Source organism: Podarcis bocagei (assembly GCF_964188305.1).
Source record: "Podarcis bocagei genome assembly, chromosome: 7".
NCBI classification, from domain to species: Eukaryota; Metazoa; Chordata; class Lepidosauria; order Squamata; family Lacertidae; genus Podarcis; species Podarcis bocagei.
Window position 1 is genome coordinate 24,642,630 of NC_138132.1, and position 26,507 is coordinate 24,669,136.

The 26,507-nt window shown below is 44.2% G+C and overlaps 2 protein-coding genes across 2 annotated transcripts in view; one reads left to right on the plus strand and one right to left on the minus strand.

The window, feature by feature from the left end:
• Nucleotides 1-26,507, minus strand: part of LOC308591339 (putative transmembrane protein 244) — a 59,096-nt gene that overhangs the window by 19,796 nt on the left and 12,793 nt on the right. The gene's annotated exons all lie outside the window — the stretch shown is intronic.
• Nucleotides 3,600-18,944, plus strand: SRSF4 (serine and arginine rich splicing factor 4). The gene is made up of 6 exons (XM_081201982.1): nucleotides 3,600-3,821; nucleotides 13,370-13,512; nucleotides 14,386-14,498; nucleotides 15,942-16,156; nucleotides 16,867-16,956; nucleotides 17,534-18,944. The coding sequence occupies exons 1-6, from the start codon at nucleotides 3,715-3,717 to the stop codon at nucleotides 18,351-18,353; spliced, it is 1,488 nt and encodes a 495-aa protein (XP_081058108.1). The 5' UTR covers nucleotides 3,600-3,714; the 3' UTR covers nucleotides 18,354-18,944.

A 26,507-nucleotide genomic window follows, 5' to 3' on the forward strand; every position in this document is an offset into this window, starting at 1 on the left:
CAGCAGAAATTAAGTTGAGTTAAGTGGAATCCTTGCCTGGTACATACCTTTAGTTGAAAGGTATTTACACTGAGCCTTGGTGTAAAATAAGCAAGCTTATGATCATTCAAGGAAGTTCATTCTTGAAAGGAAAGAGTTCTATACTCCTAACTATCTGGTTGGAGAAAGAAAGAAGCCATGCTTGTCCCTTGTTCTCAAAAGATAGATTCAAGATGTGTGAGGAGCAGGAAGTTGTAAAACTGGATGCAACCTAAGATTTATTGCTCTAAACCAGAGGGGTCTGCATCACCCCTAGTGGCACGTTTCTTAGGAGCCAGCTTTTTAAAAATGGCAATGAACATGACTTTTTAAAACCATAGATCCCTAGAGCAGTGTTTCCCAACCACTGTTCCGTGGCACACTAGTGTGCCGCGAGATGTTGCCTGGTGTGCCGCGAGATGTTGCCTGGAGGGAGGCGGGCGAGTCGGGCGGCGAGAGGCGGGGCGGCGGCGGCGAGGAGAGGCCGCCCAGCGCGGGGCTCTCGCCGTCTGCCTGCCTGGCTGCCTGCGAGCTCGGCGGGCAGCGCCTCCGTCCGCAGCGCCCGCCTCACGGCTCTCATTCCCTGCCCCTGCCAAAGCTCACCCAGCCAAGCCGCGCTCTCCTTCCTGCCTCGCTTTGCTGCCTCCTCCCCCCCCCCACCCCCAAAGCTTGGAGGTTCCCCGGCAAGGGGGAGGGGAAAAATTGAAACTTACACTTTCGTGCGTCCCTCCCGGCGTGACGCTGCGTGCTGACGTCACGGGGCTGTAATGGTGGTGTGCCTCGAGATTTTTTTCATCAAACAAGTGTGCCTTTGCCCAAAAAAGGTTGGGAAACACTGCCCTAGAGTAACAAGTCTTAACCTTCCACCCTATAGATCACTAGATGAGTGGCAACCAACAGATAAAGAATTAATTGTTGCCTCTGCTTGGGGGCCGTTTGTGATTTATATGACCAAACAATCTCAGGGTTGGCACATTCCCACTAAATATGAGTTTATCTGGCAACATTCTTGAAATTTGGTATGTTTCGTATTTCTGCCAATCTTGTATTCCACTGTGGAATTTATTTTATGCTATTCAAGCTCTCTATGATTATTATGATTACTATTTTATTGTCTTGTTATACATTCTACCCTCACAGATATAGGATCGCAGGTTTGGAAGGAGACATTGGGTTTCATCCAGACTAAACCCCCAAACACATAACAATATTTCATGCATCCTGAATTTGTTGTCAATAAAATACTAACTTTACAGCCCTTGTTTCTTCTCTAAACCATTACAGAACATCTACACTTTCTACAAAGCAATGCAATGATTCAGAAACTCCTAAACTCTCTTCACTGGGTGAATGAGCAAAGTCCTGTTCTTGATTTAGAGGTCTTCTGATGTTTTTATTACGGCGCTGCCCGCTTTTAAGAGGCCTTCTGGTTGCCTTTTATTATGGTGCTGTCCACTAATGTGGATCATTGTCCATGAGCACGGTAAATCAGGGGAAAGTGCAATAAATAAATGGCTAAAAACTGAAGGCCTCTACATCTACAGTTTGTGTTCTTAAGGGCAATTCTCTAAGAATAGAGTAACTGCTTTACTGCAGAGGCAGCCAATGTGTTGGCCTCCAGATTTTTCTGGACTTCAATTCTCATTATCCTTGTCCGCTGCCTGTTCTGGGTGGAGCTAATGGGAGCTGAAGTCCAACATCTGGAGGCACAAGCAGACCAAGATCAGTCTAATCTAGTACTCAAGAGCGACTAGCAAGATTTTCCAACCACCACTAGCAGCTCACAAAGCACACCTAGTGGGTATGGGGGTGACACACTTACTGGAAATAAGTCCCATCAGACACAAAGATTTTCTTCGGAGTACACATGTTGCACGGTTAGTACCCAATTTCTGGCATCCATAAAATCTCCCAAGATACAGTTTTGAGGTGCATTGATATAACCTCCATTGAATTCCTTCTTGCAGAAAATGTGGTGAATATATCTAGGGAAGAGTTATAGCTCAGTGGTACAGCATCTGCTTTCCATGCATAAAATCCCAGGTCCAACGCCTGGCATCTCCAGGTAGGGCTGGGAATGTCTGAAACCCCAGAGAGCTACAACCATTCAGTGTTGACAACACTGAGCTAAATGGACCAATGGTTGGATTCTATATATGGCAGGGTTTTTAAAAAATGTTTCTATGATATAGATTGTTCTTAATATAATCAAGAGGGAACTGTTAGCATGTGATTTCAATCACTACAAGCTGGCAGATCACTTTTTGAAGTGAAGTACCATGTAACATTTTGATGCCTTAAATGCAAACATGGGTTTCTGGTGTCACAAGCTGTCACGTCTGTGAGCCAGATCTTCTGCCTAGAGACAAAAGGGAAATTTAGTCTGCAAACTTAAATTTAATCATTATATGCTTTTATTACATTTTTAGATATGCTGTAAGCCATCCAGAGTGGCTGGGGAAACCCAGGCAGATGGGTGGAGTATATATAATAAAAATAAAAATAAAAATAAAAATTGGTCGCTTACTACATAAAATACCTTGGAGCAACTTACAGTGGTATTTATTTATTGTATTGTATATGTACAACACCCCATAACATGAAGTTCTCTGGGCAGTTTATAAGTTAAAAACACACAGAACTTGAAATGCACAGTAGTAGATAGGTAGCCGTGTTGGTCTGCCATAGTCAAAATAAATGACTGCACAGGTAAGACATAAATTGAAATGCACAGGTAAGATTGAAATGCACAGGTAAGACATAAAAGCATTTTCTTAAAAAAGGAAAATATACATAAATACAACAAAACAGAATTCACGGCACTCTCAATGTGGGAGTTACTGCAGCATAAACGTATGCTCTTTAATTAATTAGCATATGACACCCTATTGTGTAGATGAATAAATGCATATGATCACGCGGTTATATTGTAATCTTCAACATGCTTATTAGCAAGCAAGTACTTTTGAACTCAGTGGGGCTTAGTGCTCAGCAACGCACTCCAGCGAAGGTGCATCCGTTAGCTGCATTAAAAATGAATGAATATAGCTGCGCCTGGTGGATTTATGCCTGCTGCCACGCATATAATGAAAGCACATGGGTTGCCTTCAGCTCCCGAACAGACCCACTGAAATTAATGGACCTAAGTCAGCCACGTCCATTAATTTCAGTGGGTCAGCTCTAGGGTATTACTAACGCGGGATACAGCCCCGGCTCATCAAGCCATTATACTGGTGAAACTCTGTCCCTAAGCGATCGCAGGGAGCGAACCGCACCTGCCGAATGTCTGCCTGTTAAGACAAGCGCCTCTCCGCCCCCCGGCTCATCTCCGAGCGGCCCCTTTAAGAGCCGCCGCCGCCCATTCCGAGAGGCGAGCGAACTTCGAAAAGCGCCGCAGCGAACGCTTCTCGGGCCCGCCCGCCCCGCGGCGTCACCTGACGCGCCTACGTCAGCGCGCACGCCCTTGCGTTGCGTGTGTGCTTACGCCGGCGAGGGAGAGGAGGGAAAGAAAAAAAAAGTCCGCTGCCGCCTGCCGCCCCTCCCCCGCCTTCTCTCTCTCTCTTTCTCTCTCTCTCTCTTCCCTCCCCCCCCCGCCCTTCCCGCCCAGCGCTGAGCTCCGCAGATCGAAGCTGTCGCTGAGGCCGCGTCCGCCGTCGTGCGCGACGCCAGGCCCTCGCGAGGCTGTCGGCGAGGGAGATGCCGCGGGTCTACATCGGGCGGCTCAGCTACCAGGCCCGGGAGCGGGATGTGGAGCGGTTCTTCAAGGGCTACGGGAAGATCCTCGAGGTGGATCTCAAGAACGGGTAAGGCGTCTCCGCCGCCGCCGCCGCCGGGCCTAGTCCCTGGGATCCCTCGTTTCTTCCTGTCAGCGCGGCCGGGGCCTCAGAGCGCATGCGCGCCCTTTCCCCGTCCTTTCCCGCGCGCGCTTCTTGCTCGCCCGCCCGCCCGCCGCCTCCTCTCCGGGGAAGGGCCTCGCCGTGGCTGCCCCTGGGGCCCTTCAGAATTGGCAGAGCAGAGGGGCTTCTCCCTCGGCTCCAGTTTTTAGGCCTTCTTTCTCCCTCCGTCTGGCGCCCCGCTGCCCCTTCTGCCCTCCCGGAGAGGTGAGGGGGCCGAAGGCTTTCCTCCTAAAATGAAGTTCGCTGCAGGAGCGTAAGGGAAGCCGCTACCACCGACCCCGGCCTATCTCAGTATCGTGACTGACAGCAGCTGTCCAGGGTTTCAGGCGGGAATTCTCCCACTTGAGCTCTCCTGACAGTTAAGAGCTGTTCGGAAGGGAGACGGACTTCCTCGAAAGATGGTGGTGGGCTTTCCTTCACTGGAGGTTTTCAAGCAGAGGTTGGGTGGCCCTCTGTCATGGATGCTTTAGCTGAGATTCCTGCTTTGCAGGGGGTTGGACTAGATGACCCTAGGGACCCCTCTCAGCTCTTATGATGACAGACCCTTCCCCAAATTTGGCAGCAACTAGCAGTTCGAACAGGAGTGCCTGGCGTGCTCTGGTTCATGGGGTCACGAAGAGTCGGACGTGACTAAACGACTAAACAACAAAGCAGTTTGAAAGCATGTCAAAGTGCAAGTAGATAAATAGGTATCGCTCCGGCGGGAAAGTAAACGGCGTTTCCGTGCGTTTCTCTGGTTCGCCAGAAGCGGCTTAGTCATGCTGGCCACATGACCCAGAAGCTGTACACATGGCTGCCTCGGCCAATAAAGCAAGATGAGCGCTGCAACCCCAGAGTCGGCCATGACTGGACCTAATGTTCAGGGGTCCCTTTACATTTTTACAGTATAGGGAGTCCCCCATATAATGCGTCTCAGACCGTTTTGCAAATTCCTTCACTGAGGGGACTTGGGAAATATGTTTCTGGGTGCAAGGAATTCAAATCTGCTATCCTTTTTTTGTGATTGGACAGCATTTAGCTTGGTAAGTCTACGTGTGATGAAGCACATACAGTCGTACCTTGGATCTTGAACGCCTTGTGACTCAAACGTTTTGGCTCCCGAAAGCCGCAAACCCAGAAGTGAGGGCTCCGGTTTGCGAACGTTTTTTGGAAGCCGAACGTCCGACGTGGCTTAAGCGGCTTCTAATTGAGTGCAGGAAGCTCCTGCAGCCAATCAGAAGCCGCGCCTTGGTTGTTGAACATTTTTGGAAGTCGAACGGACTTCCAGAGCGGATTCCGTTTGACAAGGTACGACTGTAATTTGCTTTCGGAAAACCAAATAATTTTAATTTTACCTTCTGAAAATTAGGTAGTTCTAAAAATTAATTAATAAATAAAAATGATAATAAAAAATATAACAGCAAGTACTTGGCAATCATTTTTAATGATTTCTATGCAGTTTAACACATTTTACTTACCAAGCAAAACTAAATTATATTAATTTAACAAAAACATCTTTTGAATTTCCATATTATGTTACAACTTTTTATCACTCACTTTTTTGCAAAATGGAAGTTGAAAAATTCAACATACCGTATTTTTCGCCCTATAGGACGCACTTTTTCCCCTCCAAAAATGAAGGGGAAATGTGTGTGCGTCCTATGGGGCGAATGCAGGCTTTCCCGGGCTTCTTGCAGCTCCGCGCCACCCTCCCGATCCCGGCGCGAAGCTGCGCGGAGCTCCGAAGGGTGGCGCGGAGCTGCCTGTGGTCCAGGGCTTCTTGCAGCTCCGCGCCACCCTCCGGATACCGGCGCAAAGCCGCGCGGGGCTCCGGAGGGTGGCGCGGAGCTGCCTGCGCTCCAGGGCTTCTTGCAGCTCCGCGCCACCCTCCCGATCCCGGCGCGAAGCTGCGCAGGGCTCCGGAGGGCGGCGCGGAGCTGCAAGAAGCCCTGGAGCACAGGCACCTCCGTGCCACCCTCCCGATCCCGGCGCGAAGCTGCGCGGGGCTCCGGAGGGCGGCGCGGAGCTGCCTGCGCTCCAGGGTTTCTTGCAGCTCCGCGCCACCCTCCCGATCCCGGCGCGGAGCTGCGCGGGGCTCCAGAGGGTGGCGCGGAGCTGCAAGAAGCCCTGGAACACAGGCACTTCCGCGCCACCCTCCCGATCCCGGCGCGAAGCTGCGCGGAGCTCCGGAGGGTGGCAGGGAGCTGCCTGTGCTCCAGGGCTTCTTGCAGCTCCGCGCCACCCTCCCGATCCCGGAGCGAAGCTGCGCGGGGCTCCAGAGGGTGGCGCGGAGCTGCAAGAAGCCCTGGAGCACAGGCACCTCCGCGCCACCCTCCCGATCCCGGCGCGAAGCTGCGTGGGGCTCCGGAGGGTGGCGCGGAGCTGCCTGTGCTCCAGGGCTTCCTGCAGCTCCGTGCCACCCCCCGGATCCCGGCGCGAGGTCCTGCGGGGTCGCAAGGCTTGCAGGCAGCAGCCTGCAGCCCATAAGCTCGGGGGATAGCAGGGAGGCGGAGCGCCGCCACCCCGCTATTCCCGGACCTGATCTGGAGGCTGGCGGGGGGGGGGGAGAGAAGCAAGCTTGCTTCTCCCCATCGCCAGCCCCATAAGCTGGGGGACAGCGGGGCAAGCCGCTGCCCCACGGAGGCTAGAGATGCTGTCCCTGAAGGCAGAAGAGGGAGATGGAGCGCTCTGTCTCTCTCTTCTAGCTTGGGGATGGCTGCGCAAACCTGGGGGGGAAATAAATTTTTTTCCCTTGATTTCCTCCCCAAAAAACTTGGTGCGTCCTATGGGCCGGTGCGTCCTATAGGGCGAAAAATACGGTATCCTAGTAGCAGTGCAGCCTCCACACTGGCTGTCAGCAGCTGTCCAGGATTTCCTATAGGGTTCTCCCTGAGCCCTGTGTAAAGATGCTGGAGAATGAACCTGAGACCTTATACTTGCAAAGCATTTTCTCTGCTCTGGTGCTCTGGTCCTGCCTTCCTTTAACACAAAAAGTTCAGTGCTAAGTTTGATTTTGAAATAATAATAATCTTTTATTTATATCCTGCCCTCCCCAGCCAAAGTCGGGCTCAGGGCAGCTAGCATCAGATATATAACATTGATTTAAAATCAAACAATAATTAAATTGCCTCCTAAAAACAGGTGAAAATCAAATTAAAATCTAATTAGATGGCTTTCCGTAGCGTTAGGGTTTTTGCTCCTGTAAAGCAGCATAGTCCTATACATGTTTTCTTAGAAGTCCCACTATTAGTCCTTGCACAGTAAGTGTGTTTAGGATTGTAGCCTACGTCTTGAGATTGACACTTATATGTGCTTACTTGGGAATAAGCTCCATGAAATTCATTGGGACTTACTGTGTGTGTGTGTGTGTGTGTGTGTGTGTGTGTGTGTGTGTGACACAGAGAGAGTTTGCTGTGCTTTACAACACAGTTCTAGGTGTACTTACTTAGGTAGAAAAGTAATAGCTGTACCACTGTGCTAATTGGGGTTCATTACCATGTAAGTGTGCAGGAGGGCACAGCCTAAGAACACTTTTTAAACGCTGCATTGTGGAAAGAATGATGCAACTGAAATGTTTCTGCTGTAAAGTTAACATGCTGAAACTCTTGCACAGTGATGCGGAGAGTACAGGTTTCCTTTCTTGAAATAGGCAAAGGAAGAGATTGGCCCTCAAGCTTATTGATTTAGAGATTGTTTCCCAAGCCATAATGGGTATCCTGGGATGTGTGCATCCCCGTTTTCTGATTAGTCTCCATGTGCTACATAGGCAAGAGATGCAGTTTCTACAGGCCTTGTGAGTATGGCATCATATGGGCATTCAGTATATTCCATGTATGCACATTTCTGTGCATACATGTGCATAACTGAAGCAAATGAAGACAAACCAAAATAGTAGAAGATAAAATACCAGAAGAACGAAATAGACTGGAATCAGAATAACCCCAAACCAACACGAAGCTGGCAGACGAAGCAAATAAACCCACACGCGCACACTTCCCCGTGCAAAATACTTCCCTGGCTCCTGCAGGCCGCACAGAGGACAATCCTGTTGACTAAGAAGAGGTCGATCTCTTGACTCGCAACGGGATGACGAAAAGTGAGGGCTGGGAGGCTGGCGCCGCAGCAATTTAGGCTGCTGTACACGGCCCCTTGAAGGCACCTGGTTGGGTGCCTGGCCGTGGGCGTGGGCGCCAGCCAGGTGAGTGGGAGGCAGGGGGCAAACGCCCCCTGCTTGAGGCGGAATCCGGCTCCCGGCCACAACCACTCCCCTCTCTTGCAGGGAGGAGAGTCTTTCCATGTATGCACATTTCATCTGAAAACATTAAAGTACTTGCATGAACATCAGCTTTGTAGTATGGTATAGGTATTACCTGGGTTGGGGAGGGAGAGTTCTTCCTTAATTAAGTGCATTGTTATTCATACATGTGACTGACAACTGACAGAAATGGAAATTACTCCTGCCCTGACACAGAATAAAAAAAAAGGCTTCTACCCTGATGATCCATCATAAATTTTCTGTGAGCTAAACTGTGTGGTAGCCAGTCATGGGAAACTTAATGACTTGTTTGCTCACTGTGATGAAGGAGGTTTGTGTATGGCCATAAGGCTCCTTCAGATCTCATCTTATTGAGCCAGTGGGTTGTGGATCCTGTGGTCAGCATGGTCAGTGTTCAGGGATGGCGGGAATTGTAATATATCAGCATCTGGGAAGGCCACGGGTTCCCCATCCTTGCAATATCCATCCTCCAAAAAGACCCTTCCAAACTAATAAAATTAGTTTCAAAAAGCAAAAGGTGCAGTGATGGATCTAAATTGGCTGAAACATACAGAACTTCATACTTTGGAACTGTACTGTTGAATATCTGAGAGTCATGATGGAAAATTTGCTCAAAAACTACAGTGCAGAAAGACTTGTATGGTACACAGTGCCATTAGGGATCACCCAAATTCAGGGATAGCCAGTATTAATAATCATGATAGCTAAATGGACCTTCTGTGTTAAAAACATCCACATAATCTTTGAATGCCACATTGTCTGGCTTTGACTGGCAGCCGTTGAGAGCAGAATGCTAGTCTTGACAGGTGTTGATCTGATCCAGCAAGGCAATTCTTCTGTTCCTAATAATTTGTTGAACAGTGGAGGTTTCTCAGCAAAGAGTTTAGGCACTGAAAAACTAGTTCTGTGACTCACTGCCAGGGAAAGTAATGTGTACTTTGAGCTGTAAGAATGATGAGTCTGTAATTCATTCTGTAGCAGTTCATTATATATGGGCAGACGGCAAATTGGCATTCTAGGAAGAGTTTATGGATTGATTCTCCTCTGGAACAAAAAGTATGTAACATGTAAGTTACACTTGTAAATGGTATCCCAGTGTTGATTTCTGGCATGCTTGGGGATAGAATGTGGATGGTTGACATCTGTAGATATGCTGCTAACCCATACAATTCATGCCCCTCACAAAACTCTTTCCCAGTGATGGGCAGTGCATCTGTAAACAAGTGGCTTAGCTGCCAGAGCCTTTGCACCACACATAAAGGTGTTTTCATAGGCATGCTCTTGGCAGAAGATCTGGACTTCAGAAGCCTTCTGCCTTGCCCTCATGCCCTCTTCCTCCCCCCCCCCCACCATCCTCTCATATGGAGGGCTGATTGGTGTCTTAAGGATAATTTTGTTGATCTGGTAACATGTAAACTTCCTAAGCCCCCTATATTGCTATAATATAGCTATCTGTTTCACAAGCTCACATTATCTTTCTTCTGTTCTCTGTCTTTGGCATTCTGCTGGGCTAAATTCATTCATATATTGGCACAAAGAATCCTGTCTCAGTGCTGGAAGTAAAAGATGAGCTCCAGGTTTTGAGCACCATGTTATCAGTACTAAATGCAGTAATTTTAAACTGATCCCACCTTTACTTTAGAATTCTGGAGTTATCTGCCTTTCTCTCTTTATATATGCTATTTCATATAGCTATCTAAAAATCTTTCAACAGACCACAGTTAATTTGGCCTGGATCTAAAATCACAGTTCTATACATTTTTAAATTCTTTTATGTAGCATAAAAGAACAATTTTCAAGTGTAGAACAATACTGTATTGTGCTTTTCCTCAGAATAACTGCGTTAGTTTTATTTGTTGGGGCTGTCATCTTTTTCATTAATGCTTAGCAAACAATTACAAATTTACTGCAAGTTGTAAGATATCTTGTTTTTCAGTTCTTCATTTTTCAGTTTATGCTCAGAATTAATGCTGATCATAGGTGCTTAGTTTGCAGGAGATTTTAAATTCATTGTTTTAAGTTTGGGGTAAATTAAGCTGTAATGTGAAGCTGGAATACTATACTACAGAGGCTGCAATCTGATGTCACACTAAGTGTGACAAGTACAAGCTGCAGTGAGGCTTAGGCTTGCACAGTGTTAGAAAATGAGATATGCATACTCCCCCTCTACCCTGAAACAGCTTTTAGGAACAGAGCACAACTTTTCACTTCTGATTTCAGTTAGCCACAGTTCAGCATATCATCTGAATACTAAACTCTGGTTAATTTTAATTCAGGTTTGTTTAAACAAGCCAGCTTCAAAACCCATGGTTTGAAGTTCATCTGTTTCAAACAAACCATAGATAAACCAAACTATGCTTAATCTTGTTGGTTCGGAAAACCTGACAAGTTGCTGTTAATCTATGGTGGAAGTGAAAGCTTCATAACTTATCACAGTCATACCAGAAGAGGAGCAAAGGGCACATGAGTCTGAGGATCATTATAGCTTGTTTTTGTCATGCTAACCTATGGTTTAATATGATGTTCAAAGTGGGCCAGTCTAAAATACTGTATCTATCTCGTCCAGAAGTCTACGGATTCATCAAGCAAAATTTGTTAGTCAACAGGACCATTCTCCTCTCTCAATGAATAGGGTCTAGTTCCTGATCTCACCCATACCTTTGAAAGTCAGTCCAAGGTCAAGGACAATCACATGTTCTTGTTTTTTCTTTGCACTTGCCCTATAATCCATTCCTGAAAAGCACAGAGCAAAAACAAATCCTAGGTTTCCTCCAAACATTGGAGCTGCAGAGGGAGTGGGGACCACATTTCTGCAACTACAGGACATGTTCATCAGAAGTTTTCCAAGCACTTACCATGATAAGTGTGGTGAGTGATATTGTGAATCCCTGATCCTAGTCCCATTTATTTTGATTAGTACTACTGTCTTTACATTTGTGTGAACATAGGCTCCTCTGAGAACAGTGAGACTGGCCTAGATCACACAAAGGGAAGATAATGGCAAGTAAGAGATCAGAAATTAGAGGAAGAGGAAATATGGGTCATACAACTAACAGACTGAGAGGAACTTTTTTTGACAAGGACTTAATTCTGTCTAGTTAGTGACAGACACTTAACATTATCCTCCCCAATCAGGGGCTTGGGTAACATGCATTTTTTTGTTCATGTTGTCAGTTGGGTATACTAGTATTTTTAATTGCTAAAATAGTGAAAGGTTGCCCATATTGATTAGAATTCAGAGTAATAACCCTTCTGTCTCTCTTATTCCACAACAGAGAACTGTGAGCATTAACAGTTGGGCACTCTTCTCTGCGTCACTAACCTCACAAGGTTGTTTTGAGGATAAACTGAGTGAAGGCACTTTGAGCTCTTCAGCAGAACAGCGATATACATACAGATGTGACATGCAAGTCACTAAGTGATAAAAACCAACTGTCATTTGGCTCCTCCGTAGTTAGAACTGCCTCTTGCAGTGGTAATGCCATCTGATCATTATAGCCCTTAACTATGTTTAAGAAAATTGCCTCCTGGATTTGTGTTTTTTCCTCTTCCCTCCCTTTCCCCTTTGTTGTTATCTGTATAGATTGCAAGCCTGCAGGCAAGGGTCTGTGTTTTTAAATAATTTATGTGCAGCACAAAGCATTAGGTGGTTTATAGATAAGAATAAAGTTCCTGGACTTCACCACTTCTAAAGCTTCCAGGAGAGGCCACTGGTGTTCACACTTGGAATGGGGATGCAACTCTTTTTGCCCTTGACCCAACAGGCTTCCTCAGAGGAAGAACTGTGATATCATCCTGGAAAATGTAGTGCATTCAGTCTGTGCAAAGGCCTAAAAGGCTCGTTGTATGGACTGAAAATCATTTTCTTGTATAATGAGATAGTGTGCACATTGTGAAAAGTGTTTGCCATATATTTTCTTGGCATTGGCAATGAGCTGAACTTTCCTGCAAAACCAAAGCATGTGTTCATCTTCTGTACCCACACTCTCACACTAGAGATGGATGCTAAACCTGCTGTTGTTTACACCTTTGGACAATAACTTGTAAACTTGCTGCTTCTGGTTTTTTCTTGTTCATCTTTGGAGGCCATTGAGCATTTCATTTCTTTCTTCTTAATTATGTCTAGCAAGCATTATTAGAAGTTGCTTGTTCACTGAAATTGTTGATGCTTAGACTTTGAGGGGAAATCTTACAATTTTCACTTCCTAAAAATCTTGCTGAATGAGGTCATTGTAGTAGTAAGTGTTTTGTTTTCATTGGCATGAAATAATTTTAAACCTCACTATATGCAAGCAGCAATCTGGATAGAAACACTTCTGCATCTGAATAATTCAGTATCAATATCCCTCCTGATTTGCAAGAGGAATATGTAAAATTCAGAGGTCTACAATGGAATGTTACTTGAATAAAACACTTAGGAATATGGTTTCTTCCAGATTTTCAACAATAAGAGATTACAATAGTGAAAAGATTACCAGCACAAAAATAAAAAAAATCTGGAACAGTACAAACAATACCCTTTTTCCTGGTTAGAAAAGATTACTACAGTTAATGTGGTTATTTTCCTGAAAATTCTATTGCTTTTGGGAATGTTGCCTTTGGATAAAATATAATAAACTGACAAAAGAAAATCATGAAGTGTGTGGTGAAGCAAATCACATAGAACTGCTAACACTAATCTTGGTGTTTTGATAGCCAGTAGAGGAGGCCTTGAATTTCTTGATGTTAAAAGGTATAGTCAAGTGGTAAAATTGGCAGTGATCAATAGTCGCTTTATCTAAAACTGATACCTGCTCAAATTTTAAAATGGGGGAGCACCCATATACATGTATGCCTATAAATGTTACACATTATTTACAATATACTTCAAATAACTGGTGATGAATAATAAAGTCGTGAAGAGATAGGAATAACACACTTTTGAGTGCTGTTATGGCAAGCAGTCATCGTTTTCTACTATTTGCCACAAAGCTTTTTTTGAGGTATATCGGCCTCTTCTGCCCTATGGTAAGAATTGACAGCTATTCTTATGCCATACTTTTGTTGTCACCATTGAACTTCTAAGGCTACACTTGGAGAGAGATGCTTGTCAACAGCTCCCATTCTGCATAGATCTTCAAAGCCCATGCCACTGTTGGCCAGAATTGTGAAGGTAACTGTTGACGTGGTTGATGCTGGAGCTGTTTTTGTCTCCCCTTAGGTATGGCTTTGTTGAGTTTGATGATGTGCGTGATGCTGATGACGCTGTTTATGAGCTAAATGGCAAAGATCTTTGTGGGGAACGTGTAATTGTTGAGCATGCCCGGGGCCCTCGCCGCGACAGCAGTTACGGTTCTGGACGCAGTAAGCACTAACATACCGTTGTATTGGTGCCTTTTATTCTATTTAAAACACAGCATTTAAAAACAGTATTTTTTAATTAAAAATGTAAAGTTTGATTACTGTAGATTTTATTAAAGTAATATTATTTAGATATTAATATATTCAACTTTTTAAACTGTAATTAACTAAATGAACTTTAATTTTCATTATTTTATTTTGTAAATATATGAATGGTTTATTTGTAATGTGATTGTTTAACATAGACTTAACAAAGACCTCAATGTTTCAATTAAGAGTCCTTTGAGGCTAAGATGACTGCCTGTTCCATTTGCTGACCCTGGGTTGCCTTTCCATGAGTGGCTCTTTGACCTTTGTGGCCCTTGGCTGACCCAAAAAGGAAGCCATGTGACGACCGCAACCTTTTCCCATTAGACGTGGGTGGTGAGGACCCCAAGGGTTAGAGACAGATGTGATTAAACTGAAATAGGTGCCTGAAACCTTTATTCATGTTATATATTCAGAAAGCTTTAAATCAATGTAAGTAACATTAGTAACTGACTATAGTGATTTGGTTTTTTTTGTTTTCAAAAACATTATTTTTTATTAACTTAAACTTAGTTGCATGTTTAATTTTAATAGTAAATATAAAATATACAGTCTTTTAATTATGTGCTAATGTTCTAGACATAATGTATATAGACCTTTTTAAATGTCTGACTCTCATAACATAAAATTTGTAACACTGAGAATGTAGTTTAGGCTAATGGGAGGGGGGAACTAAATGTATTTACCGGCTGTTGGGTAGACTAGTTTTTATTTTCTTTGGGGGTATAGATTAACCACCTGGCTCCACTACCTTACCTGAAGTATTCCATCTGCTTATCACCTCTAAAGGTGGATATGGTTATAGAAGAAGTGGAAGAGATAAGTACGGTCCTCCGACCCGTACTGAATACAGATTGATCGTTGAAAATCTGTCAAGTCGTTGCAGTTGGCAGGATTTGAAGGTATGCCATCTCTGTGCCTCTGCTAGTGCTGATAAAGGTTTGAAAACATAAATTGTGCTTCTCTTTTTAAGCCTTGCTTTTGGCCTGTGGTCCACGCAAACATATTTTTCATTTTTCATGGAAACCCTGGGTGGTATTCAGTTATGCTTTACTCAGATTAAACCCACTGAAATTTGTGAACATTACTAAGGTAATTAATTTCAATGGATCTATGCTTAGCTGAATACCACCACCTGTCCAGAATAACTGACATTGTGTTAACTCTTACTGCAGTGTACAAAGCACAACAGAGAACAGTAAAAGTAATAAGCTCCTTGAGCATGAGGGTTTCAACCTGTGCAGTTATTGTGCACACTGAATATTTTACTATTTCAGATGTTTTATTTCATTTAGTTGTTTCATGACAGTTATATAGACTGCTTGATTGTTAAAAAAAAAACCAGACCCTCATGTGCATAAATGCAGATAAGATGCTTCTGAAGTCATACAAGGTTTTGTACCTAAACTCGCATGTTGCTATGCATTTTGAAAACCTTCCCAAACAGCCAGCTTCCAGGGAATGGGGGGGGTCTTTCCTCTGGTTTCCTGGCTCTTGTGGTTTAATGTCATGTTTCACATTGGCCTGCTTCCCTTGGAAGGCAGTGGGCTAAAATAGTACTGCGGCCACTTTGAGGAGATTAAGGGTGATAGACCCCATAATGCAAACTGGGATGCAGAAGGATGTGTGCAGAGAAAAGGAAGGCTGAAAAGTCTGCTATGCATGCCATCTATAAGTCTTGGTTGAATTGCTTGAGCTAAGCAAATGCGTAAGCAGATGCAATAGTATCCAAGCAGGATAGTCCCTGTTAAATTACACTATCTGCTTTATCCTTTCTAACCATTTTCACCGGTAATTGGACAGTATTGTTCCTCCTTTGCCAGCCCAACAGTAACATCTTAAAACAGAATGTCTGAGGTTAGAATTGCCTCTGGTAATAGACCACTGTGCTCCTTGTATTTTAGACCAGAGGTGAGGCTTGGTGTAGTGTGCAGCCATTTTCTTGGCTTTTTCATCTGTCCATCTGAGACGGAATCAAGAGGGCATCAATAACCTGAACATTCTCACATGCACAGTTTAAAAAATAAATGCAGTCTAGTGTGCTTTTCAGTTGCAGCATCAGGGCAGAGCTTTCCAGACTTTTCATGTTGGTGACACAATTTTTAGACACGCATCTTTTCACGACATAGTAATTCTGTTTTACTTGCAAACCGGAGGTTAATCTAAACCCTTTCCAGCCCTGGGAGGAGCGCAGAGGGCCTTTGCACAACACACCTACACACTTCAGCCGACACATTAACATGTCACGACACACAGCTTGGAAAGCTCTGACCTAGGGGGGATGATAACAGACAGAATCAGCTTGAAAGCATAGGTGTATTCACAGGCAATGTTCTGTCTTCCAGGATTATATGCGTCAGGCAGGTGAAGTGACATATGCTGATGCGCACAAAGGTAGAAAGAATGAAGGTGTGATTGAGTTCAAATCCTATTCTGACATGAAAAGAGCCCTTGAAAAGCTGGATGGGACAGAAGTAAATGGTAGGAAGATAAGGCTAGTGGAAGACAGGCCTGGGTCCAGGCGCCGACGCTCCTACTCCAGAAGTCGGACTCATTCGAGGTAAGTTTGTTCACAACACTCCTTGGCAGGGCAAACGTTTGTTAGAGCTGCTGGAAAGTTATGTATTGGGCCCTTGCTTTGTTAACCTTGCAGGAACAGTGGCGAGTTGCAGAACTGTGAAGTTCTCTTGTTGGGTGATGGAAATAGAGGGGTGCTTTAAACTTAATTCCAACCATGATCAAACAGATGAGAGTTTAGGTTTGCTCATTGCTAATCTCCACCTCTGATCTTGGTTTGAGGCACAGCCAAAGTTAGCAATTTCATTCAAGCCAGCAAACTGTGTTCGTGCCTTACGACAGTTGGAAGCCAGAGTGAGACCTGGGTAGAGCCATAGCTCAGTAGCAGAGTAGCAGAATCCTTGACATCTCTGGATAAGGGTTTCAGGAGCTTTTTCGACCCCTACCTGAAGCTGGAGATCTGCTGCATCTATTGATCTCTTCCCTGATACAAGGCAGCTTTCCATGGTCCTGTAGTTTGCCAGATTAGACAAAACAGCTACATATGCTTAGCCACAAGCCAGGATCAGACACAGGGAATTATTGTGCATGGGTGAAGGGAATACAAACCTGAGGTATTTATACTTAATCAAAACAAAAACAAAAAGAACCCAGTAACCCCCCCTCCCACCCATTTGCTATTCCATGTTCCAGGAGTCTCCTAAAAATATGTAAAGACTTATAGCTACAACAATTATTTTTTCTTTCTTTCAGGTCCCGCTCTCGAAGCAGACACTCACGTAAAAGCAGGAGTCGTAGTGGCAGTAGTAAAAGCAGTCATTCAAAGAGCAGATCACGATCCAGGTAGAGCAAACTCACAGTTACTTAATTTTCAACATACTTCAGAGGATACTGATTAAGTGTTTTTAACTGATGTCAACATGAACAAACCTTGCGTACGTAGCTGTTAAATCTAATCATTATAGATCCCTAATTTGCAGTGATTTTTGCTTTGATTTTTTTCTTGAATTCCACATCCCATTATTACCCTCATTAGCTTTAAAATCTAGATACTGATCTCTTACTGTTCTATTTCTGTCCCCTTCCGGTGGGTTTTATTTATTGACAGCTTGTGTGATTTGCTTCTGTAGCAATAATACTCATTTGAGTGCTACAACACACAAGTCAGATTCTGGTTACAGTACAGTATAGGAAGTTCTTAAAATGTGAACAAACTGAATGTCTCGCAGGGAAATGTGCAAGGAGGGAACATAGTGAACATATGAGCGGAAACTGATACAAGTTCAATTATTTCAACAGGGTAAGACTTGCAAGCTTCTGTTTGAGTAACAAAATCACAGAGGCTGAATTTCATTCCTGCCGATAACTGCATGAAAATTTATATAAGAATTCCTTTGCTACTTTTGGTTTTGCTTCTTAGGTCAAGATCCCATTCCAGAAGCAAGAGTCGCAGCCGAAGCAAAAGTCGAAGCCAAAAAGCAAAAAGCAGGAGTCCGAGTAAAGATGATAAAAGCAGGAGCCGCAGCAGAAGTGCAGAGAAATCCCGAAGTAAAAGTAAAGACAAGCCAGAGGATGTGGTGCAGAATAATGACGATGTTGATGATGATGACCGAGCAAAAAGTAGAAGTCCCAGCAAGGAAAAGAGTAAGAGTAAGAGTAAAAGCAGGAGTAGGAGTGGCAGTAAAGAGAAAGCAGAAGAGGAGGAGAGGGGCAGTGTGAGGGGCAGTAGAAGTAAAGAGAGAGAGAAGAGTGTTAGCAAGGCGAGAAGTAGGAGCAAAGAGGGGAGTAGGAGCAGGAGCCGTAGCAAAAGTAAGGACAAGAGGAAAGGTAGGAAGAGGAGCAGAGAGGCAAGTAGGAGCAGGAGCAGGAGTCGCAGCAGAAGTGAGAAAAGCAAGAGGCGGAGTAAACGTGACAGCAAGTCTAGCAGCAAGAAGAAAAAGAGAGAAGACCAAGAACGGTCTAGATCCAGGTCTAGATCCAGGTCCAGATCTCAGTCCAAGGAAAAAGAGCATATAAAAGCAGAACCAGACACAAAGGAAGCAAAAAGTGAGGGTGAGGAAATGGACACCCGCTGTAAATCCCGGTCCAGGTCAAATTCCAATTCTAAACAAAATGTCAGATCAAAATCTCGCTCCAGATCCAAATCTGTTTCAAAGCCAAGATCCCAATCCAAGTCTAGATCGCGGTCTGCCTCTAGATCGCATTCCCGATCTAGATCAAGGTCTCGGTCCAGATCCTAAACTTGCTGCAACCACACTTAGAGCTCTATGAGAAGTCTTTTGTACATGTTTGGTAGTTGTAGCACAAGTGATTGGAGTAGAACACATGTCACTGCTGTACATTTTTAAAACCCCGCCCCACAATGGTGTGTCTTAAGTGTTCAGTCCAGTGCTCCCTCTCTGTCGCACATTCTGGAAAATGATACTGAGAGTCTCATCAGATCATCTTCCTGGATTTCCAGAATAGCCATAGAGAATGAGCACTGTGTTTCGATGGGCTTCTAAGATTGGAATGATGACTCCTAGGTAGGTATGGTAACTTCAACAATTAGCCCTTAAATTGATGCCCTTTGATGTACGCCATTTAGTGAAAAGTGCAGAGTCTTAAATTTCATATTACTTTTGTTTCATATTTTGGACTTGCAGAGTTTGTTAATAGCACAGTCAAGAAAAATAGATACCTACAGTAAACCATAGGAAGGGGGGGAGTAGAGTTCCACATTCTGGTATTGTGACAATATCCTTGTTTTATATTTTTTTATTTTTCCCCATCTTGCAAAGTACAGTGGCCCCTGTTTCCATTAAATTTGAATAAAGACTATTTTTGCTTGACCACACGTTGTAATGGTTTTAAGTTATGCTGATTTGTCCCTTTACATGTTCATAAGTTTTAGGCAAGATCTTCAGAAAACAGTATTTTTCCAACATATTCCTGTTATCAAGACTCCATAGTACTATTATGTGGCTGCTGACAAGATCCCTGCACAACTTGGCTTACGGTTGAAACAAAGCAAGTATCTCTGACCTACACCCTTAAGGGGATATATGACCAGTTTATTATGACCTGTTTTAAAATGATTTTAAACAAATTCACTATCCTTACTTGCACTTCTCGTACAGCAATAGGGAGAGCAACAAAATCTAATTGACAACTATGCAATTGTGCAGGGGGCCTGTCAAGCGTGGTCCCTAAAGCTTTTAATAGACACATTGAAATGAAGTTGGTCTCGAGGGTGTTTGATGTTATTATTTGTCAGTTGATGCATTGAATTGTACATGGATAAATGGTAACTGCAGTAAAGTGACTAATCCTTTATGTGGGACCCATTCAAGTTTAGATTGACGACACAGTGACAAGAAATGTGGGGTGGCCAGAACAAATGAACAGCTCCTCTATGAGGAAATGTTATGATATCTGGGGCTTTTTAGTTTAGGAAAAGGGTGAATTGGGTGGGGAGACATGGTAAGAAGTGTATACAGTTTTACATAGTGTGAAGTAAGTGGATAGAGAAGTTTTCCTCCATCTCTCAGCTTTCATTGGAAGACTCCCAGGTTCTAGTATTATGAATGCTAGGAGATTCAGGACAGACAACAGAATGTATTTCTTCACACATTACATGGTTAAACTATGGTATTCACACACCCTGCCGCTGCCACCGCCCAAGATGTTGTGATGCCCACAAACTAGGATGGCTATAAAAGAGACAAATTCATGGAGGACAGGGCTGTCAGTGACTACTACCCATATCTTCTACGTCCAATGTTGGAGACAGTATGCCTTTGTATGCGACTCACCAGTGAGGAAAGTGTTGTTGGCATTTAGTCCTGCTTGCAGGCTTCCCATAAACATCTGGCTGGCCATTGTGAGAATAGGATTAGGGCTAGATAGGCCTTAGTCTGATCCAGAATGACTCTTATGTTCTTTACATGTGTGACAGTACTGCCTCACTGTTGTATACGGTGCTCAAGTGTCCTTTTCTTGCAAAATTCACTTTTATCTGAACCCAGTAACCTGATCTGTACCATGTGGGTCTTGAATTGTTTCCAAGTGAAGACATACATTTGTGTGCTTTATTCACAGTTACAAAGACAAAAAAGCTGGCTGTCCTTGGGAACAGATGTAATCTGGCCACTGACAGCAGATAGTTAGACATAAGAAGTGATCAGGAACTTAAGAGCATGCTGCCTAAACAATGATCTAGTACATGGCACAACTTCACCTTGATTTGGGATGTGGAACCGGTGGGCCTTAGACCAGCTTCCATCAGCCCCAGCAAGCATGGCCAGTGGGCAGGGGTGGTGGGACTTGTAATCATATCTGGAGAGCCACAGTTTCCCCATCCCTAGCTTGGATGCTGTTATGCCGTAAAACTGCTTGCCTACTCACACCTATTCATAGGGGAAGGTGATAGTCATCTAAGGCTTATTTTGTGCTGTGACACTGAACTGATGAGCTCAGGTATCCTGGGACTTTTTCCTCTCTTGAGACTGATGAACACCTTTAGGCAATGTAATGAGCTAGCCTCAGCAACATGCTTTTCCATCTATTCTTTTTTGCAAACATAGCTTGAAGGAGAGTTTTATGTGTCTACTCTGAGTAGAACTTAGTTGGATACACCTATTCAGTGGTGAGGCTTTTGGTCTTCTCTGGGTATGTTGCCATTGCTCCAGTGAGTGGATTAGGAGTGCTTCCTTGCAAATGCAACCAATGAAGTTTTGTTTAGGTTTTTATTCCACCTGGGAGCTCTTCAGCTTCTAAACAACCCATATGCTCAACTCCAGGTTTCAGTGCTTTGACGGCATGCATTTCTGGATCAAAGTAGGTGAACACATGCTACATCTAAAGCTCAAGAGTGCCTTAAACTCTTGGATACAGATTATTAAAGTGTGGAACTGCTATGATCCTCTGCACTTGTGCTGGTAGGAATAGATTTTTTTTCGGGAGGCACAAATATATATATATTTCTGGTTTCATTTGTTCAGTTCACTTCTATCAAGGAACTAGCTAGTGTTGCAGTTCTGATGCAAAATCTTCAAGTGGATGGTGCAAGACATTAACAAGATTAATACATTTCTCCTGGACTATGGTACATAATATCTACACTTTGAAAACTGTCTGTAATGGAACTGAACTATCCTTTTATAACCTTGTGTATTTAGACTAGCAATAGAGCATTTGGAAAGGGATATACATGAATTTCTTGTCTGTCTCTGGACCAATACAAAAATAAACCGTTTCCTACTGCTTATTGCATTGTAGTTTATATGCCAGATCTATACTGCATGGTGCACCACTAGGGGTTATGTTTTTTTTAATGTTAGAATAAGCCTCGTAAATAAGTTTGCAGAGTTACCAGCCTGCTGGAGTGGCAGAGTAAGGATGGAGAGCTGCATTTTTATGCTATGTGCAGCAGCCCCTTTTGTTTCTACACTGCATGCAGCAGAGAGCCACTGCGCCCTTTCCTTCCTCTTCCAGTTCACTCATTTGCCTAGAATTCTGTTTGCCTGCATGGAATTCCAGTCACCTGTGGCTACCAAACCAGTGATTAAATACATGGCTGATTAAAATGTTTGCCCTGCCTTTCCTCCAGGGATCTGTCCATGGTCTTGTCCAGGCGTCCCCAAACTCGGCCCTCCAGATGTTTTGGGACTACAGTTCCCATCATCCCTGACCACTGGTCCCGTTAGCTAGGGATGATGGGAGTTGTAGTCCCAAAACATCTGGAGGGCCAAGTTTGGGGGTGCCTGGTCTTGTCCTCTTACCCTTACCACAACCCAGTGAAGCAGGTTGAGCTGAAGGTGAGTAACTGGCTCAGGGGCAAGATTTGTGACTGAGCAGGAAATTGAAATGGAGTCACCCTAACTGAAGTCAAAAGTTCCAGCCATTTCACTGCAGTTGTTCAGTGGTTTGAAGAATGCTGTAACAGCAACCTGATGTGGCAGCCTTTCATTCCATGGCTATACTGGGCTGTGAGCAATTCCTGTCTAAAATCCTGGCAAATTACTAGCAGTAAGTGTAAATACTGAGCTGGGTGGAGGAGAATCATAGGACTGTAGAGTTGGAAGGTGCCACGAGGGTGCAGTGTCTCGAGTCTTTTCCCCCAACATGGGTCTCAAAACCACGTCCCATGAGATTAAGAGTCTCGTGCTCTACAATTGAGCTATCCCAGCTCCGTCTCAATATACAGAGCTTCCTATGATGTTCCAGCACATGGTTCAGCAGCCAAGTGGGATGTGTTCCCCTCCTTTCCTGAAGCAGCAAGCCGATGGCAACAATAATGGTGCTGGACATAGTGGGCTAGAGGAGGAGCTACATTGGGGATATTGGAGACAAGAGTGTGTCTCAGAGAGGGAAGTGCATGTGAAAGGAAAAGGGGCCCTTGGCTTACGTTCCATCTCCACCCCACTGGAATTTCATGTTACCCTGAAGTGGCAGCGCTATCAAGAGGCTTCAAGTGAAATTTTAGGAGAGATGGGATACATGTCATCCAGCCTTTCAAAGCATCTCTTCTTTGTGTGAAAGACAGGAAGAGTGATGGATGGGCCAAATAAGTTTCAAGGGAATGTAATATTTGAGGAATTTAATGGGGCACAACTTCAACACATTCCCTTTTGGCATTCTCAGCAGCACGTCAAGTCTAGGTGCGAGCAATATTTAATCCTTTCTGTGAAAGCATAATGGGTGGCTGCTAGCCAACCGTTTCCCAAAGGGTCAACACAGCTACTTTGGATATTTTTTTTGGAAGAAGAGGATTTTGCACCACCTGAAGGCAGGACTTGATTCCATTATGGGAAATCCTCTCCAGTCTAAGGAAAGCTATCCAATGTGGCTACTATTGAACTTTTGCCTAGCACACCTAAAATTAATTTCTGACTTTGCTAATTGAAGGGCTACCTAGTTTGTCTTAATTCCTGTTTTTTGAGCTATCAAGGAACCTTGATGTGCAACTGGATAACAGCCAGCACTATGTTTTCAGGGATGGGAAATCATCCATTGTTAATTCTTCCTTTAAGCAATTCATATACAGCTTAATTACCGAAGTTTCCTAGAAGGCCTTGGTGCAACTTGATACCTGCATAGCAGCTGAAAGAACCTCACTTGAATGCCTGCTACGTTTTTGCCACCCTGCCTTCATTCATAAGACTGTGGCCAGATGTAGAGGGAGCACCATCCATCTGAGGCCAGATACAAAGAGCTCCATCCATCTTTCTCCAGGGTTCAGGCATGCTAATCAGCTTCTGTAGAGAGGAGCACAGGAGAGCACAGGAATAAGATGTCCTCTGCATGACGCCAATAGGGAGAGGGAAAGCAGAGGAAGAGCTTCCCCTTTGGAAAACACCAAAAGAAATATCAGACAAGTAGGAAGAGAACAATGTGAGGGCAGTATCAATTCAGAATGAGACTGACTTTCAAAATTAGCATCTCTAGGCACACTTGCAAGAGAGGTTATTCTGGCTCAATGAATTTGACTTTAAAAATAAAATAAAAACGATGCATTTTTTTTCAAAAGGGACACACTGGTGCTTTGATCAAGCATCTTCAAAAAAGACCGGTCTGGGGCTTAACTTGGATGTGTGCCCTTCCCGTCAACAGAATTTTTTATCTCACCATAAAAAAAGGTGAGGGGGATGAAAAGGTAATGCTTCCAAAAGACTTGCTGAAACGCCCTGACAAAGTGTATTTAAAAGGGTCCCAACCTTTCTGCCTTTTATACTATTCAGGACGTCACTTTCTTCCATTGCCACAAAGAAGCAATATAAAGGACGGTATTAGCAGCCCAAAATCTCCCATGCGGGATTTAGCACATAAAACACTTTCTTTCTGTTTAAAGATTCCACAGACATTTATACACACACATATACAGGTGATTTTTTTATCATTTTTCCTCTTCCTTGACCTCTTATGCATTATGCAGCAAAATCATTCAGCGCAGCCTTTAATTCCCCCCAGCTGCTCTCCCACAGGTTTGGGTCCCCAGCAGCATTTATCTTTAATCCCATACGTTGTGCGCAACTTCCTTCTCTTCCTGGGTTGTTTTGAAATTCTTTCAGAAGGAAAATAATCCCTTTGTTACTCAGAGTTTCAGGCTTGGCAAGCTTAATCCTGGGGCAAATAAAGCAACCGGCTTCTCTATTCTCGTGCTTTCTACCAAGGGACTTCCCTGTCTCAAGTTCATTCATTTGCCCAGGTCCCAAACTATCCCTCAGTGTGACAGAGAGCCCCTCCAGGTGCCCTGTTAATTAGGAATTGATGGCTATTTTTGCACATGATGGTATCAGGGCAGTTGTACATTACCCCTCTCTCAGTACTGTTTGCTCCTGCAAAAATTCAGATTGGGCACACAGCTTTGATTCTAACCGGTGTGTGCCCCATAACTTCTTGTTGAAATACTCTAACTATTTACACCACAGATGTTCTGTTTTTGTTTTATTTTGCCCTGCTTTTTGTGTTCTATTTATTTTATTATTGCATTTATATCCCACCGTTTTCTCCTAGTAACTCAAGGTGGTGTACATAGTTCTTCCCCTCCTCATTTAATCCCCACAACAAGCCTGTAAGGTACATAAGGCTGCGAAGCAGAGACTGGCCCAAGATCGCCCAGTGAGCTTCATGGCCGAAGAGATTTGAACCCTGGTCTCCCAGGCTCTATTCCAAGAGGGCATCTCCAATCAGCAATACAGTCATACCTTGGTTTTCCAACAGCTTAGCTCTCAAACGTTTTGGCTCCTGAACGCCACAAACCCGGAAGTGAGTGTTCCGGTTTGTGAACTATTTTTGGAAGCTGAACATCCAACGGGGCTTCCGCGGCTTCCGATTGGTTGCAGGAGCTTCCTGCAGCCAATCAGAAGCCGCACTTTGGTTTCCAAACATTTTGGAAGTCGAGCGGACTTCTGGAACAGTTTCCGTTCAACTTCCAAGGCATGACTGTAATGCAATAACATTGGGGAAGCACCACAGAACAACTTATAAAACAAAAATGTGTGTGCAATCCAGTATAAATTCATCATTAATACACTATGATTGGGTCAATTATATGTTGCAACACACACACACACACCCAGCCTGAGCTCATGCATGACTTTCCTCAAGCATTTGCATTTTAGGTTGCTTCATACTCCTCCAAATCCATCTTTCTCTACCACCTTGTTTGCTGGTTGCCGTTTAACACTAATTCAGCCCGTATATTTGGTTCATCAAGGTTTGTCTGTGTGGAGCAGGGGTGGGCAGAAAGTAGGTTAGGTTCTGCTAGGAAACCTCTGGCTGATTTGCAATGCCAACTTTGGTTTCCTCAGTTTCTCATTTTATCAGTCTTAAATTTCTGTAAGCGCCCCACCTTGGGAACCCTCGCTCTAAACTTGGTGATGATATCCAACAGGCAGCCAAACCAATAGATGTTACAGGATGGGAGGTGCTGAGAGACACCCCACCACCACGAGCCTTGCCTCACACATTACCAAAACCTCATTCATTAAGGCAGTGCTTTTTTCGGGGGGGGGGGTCAGGGGTACGCATACCCCTAAACATTTTATGAATCTTTGTACTTTTGTCCATTTAAAGTATTTATTTGAACTATAAAGTGGTGGTTTTCTTGAGTCAAAATGAGAGTACCCCTAAACATTTTTTTTTGGGGGGGGAGCACTGCATTTAGGTTCAAGACTCCGTTCACAAGTAAAGGTAAAGGTAAAGGGACCCCTGACCATTAGGTCCAGTTGTGGCCGACAGTGCCTGTCTAATCAGAAACTCAAGATCCCGACAGCAGCCCCTAATGTCAAGAAAATTAACAGGAACATATCTGCAAAGGCATTGCATCTGCAAGGGAAGCTCAGCTCAGTTTGCAGGAGGAGCCCAGCTGAGCCCCAGGTCTCCAACAAAGGAAAACAGGGCAAGTACCAATACCAAATGTAGCAATTCACTGATAAATGTATCCATGTACTGGCTCAATGGGAAAACTTTAGAAATTCATAAGATATCACTCATATCAATCTTCTCAGTTCCAATGGCACTTAGGACCCAGGGAAGTGAGGTACAAGGGGAGAGGTTAGTGAGCCCACCATAATCCCTGAGATGTACAGTCATGTCAGCAGGGCCTTCGAAAGGAGTCATGACCTAGCGTCAGACAGATAAACATCTCAATTACAAAGCCTACCCACCCCATAGTGGAACAAGACAAAGGGGTTTGTTTGACTTGACTCAGGAACCAGGGAACTGTAAATACTTTCCTTTGTACTGTGATGTACACGTGAAAGACTATATTTGATTGACAGGGGCATGCTTGGAGACCACACCATTTCTGTGACATATCTATGATGTCTTGATGATGCTTCTGGAAATGTATTATGGGGAACTTTTTTAAAAAGCTGATGTAACAATTGATCAGGGATTCTGGCTGCTTC

Coding starts and splice junctions, on each gene's coding strand:
- SRSF4 (XM_081201982.1), top strand. CDS start 3,715: ATGCCGCGGGTCTACATCGGGCGGCTCAGCTACCAGGCCCGGGAGCGG. Junction 13,513..14,385: donor CAGTTACGGTTCTGGACGCA/GTAAGCACTAAC, acceptor TCACCTCTAAAG/GTGGATATGGTTATAGAAGA. Junction 16,957..17,533: donor AAGAGCAGATCACGATCCAG/GTAGAGCAAACT, acceptor TTTGCTTCTTAG/GTCAAGATCCCATTCCAGAA.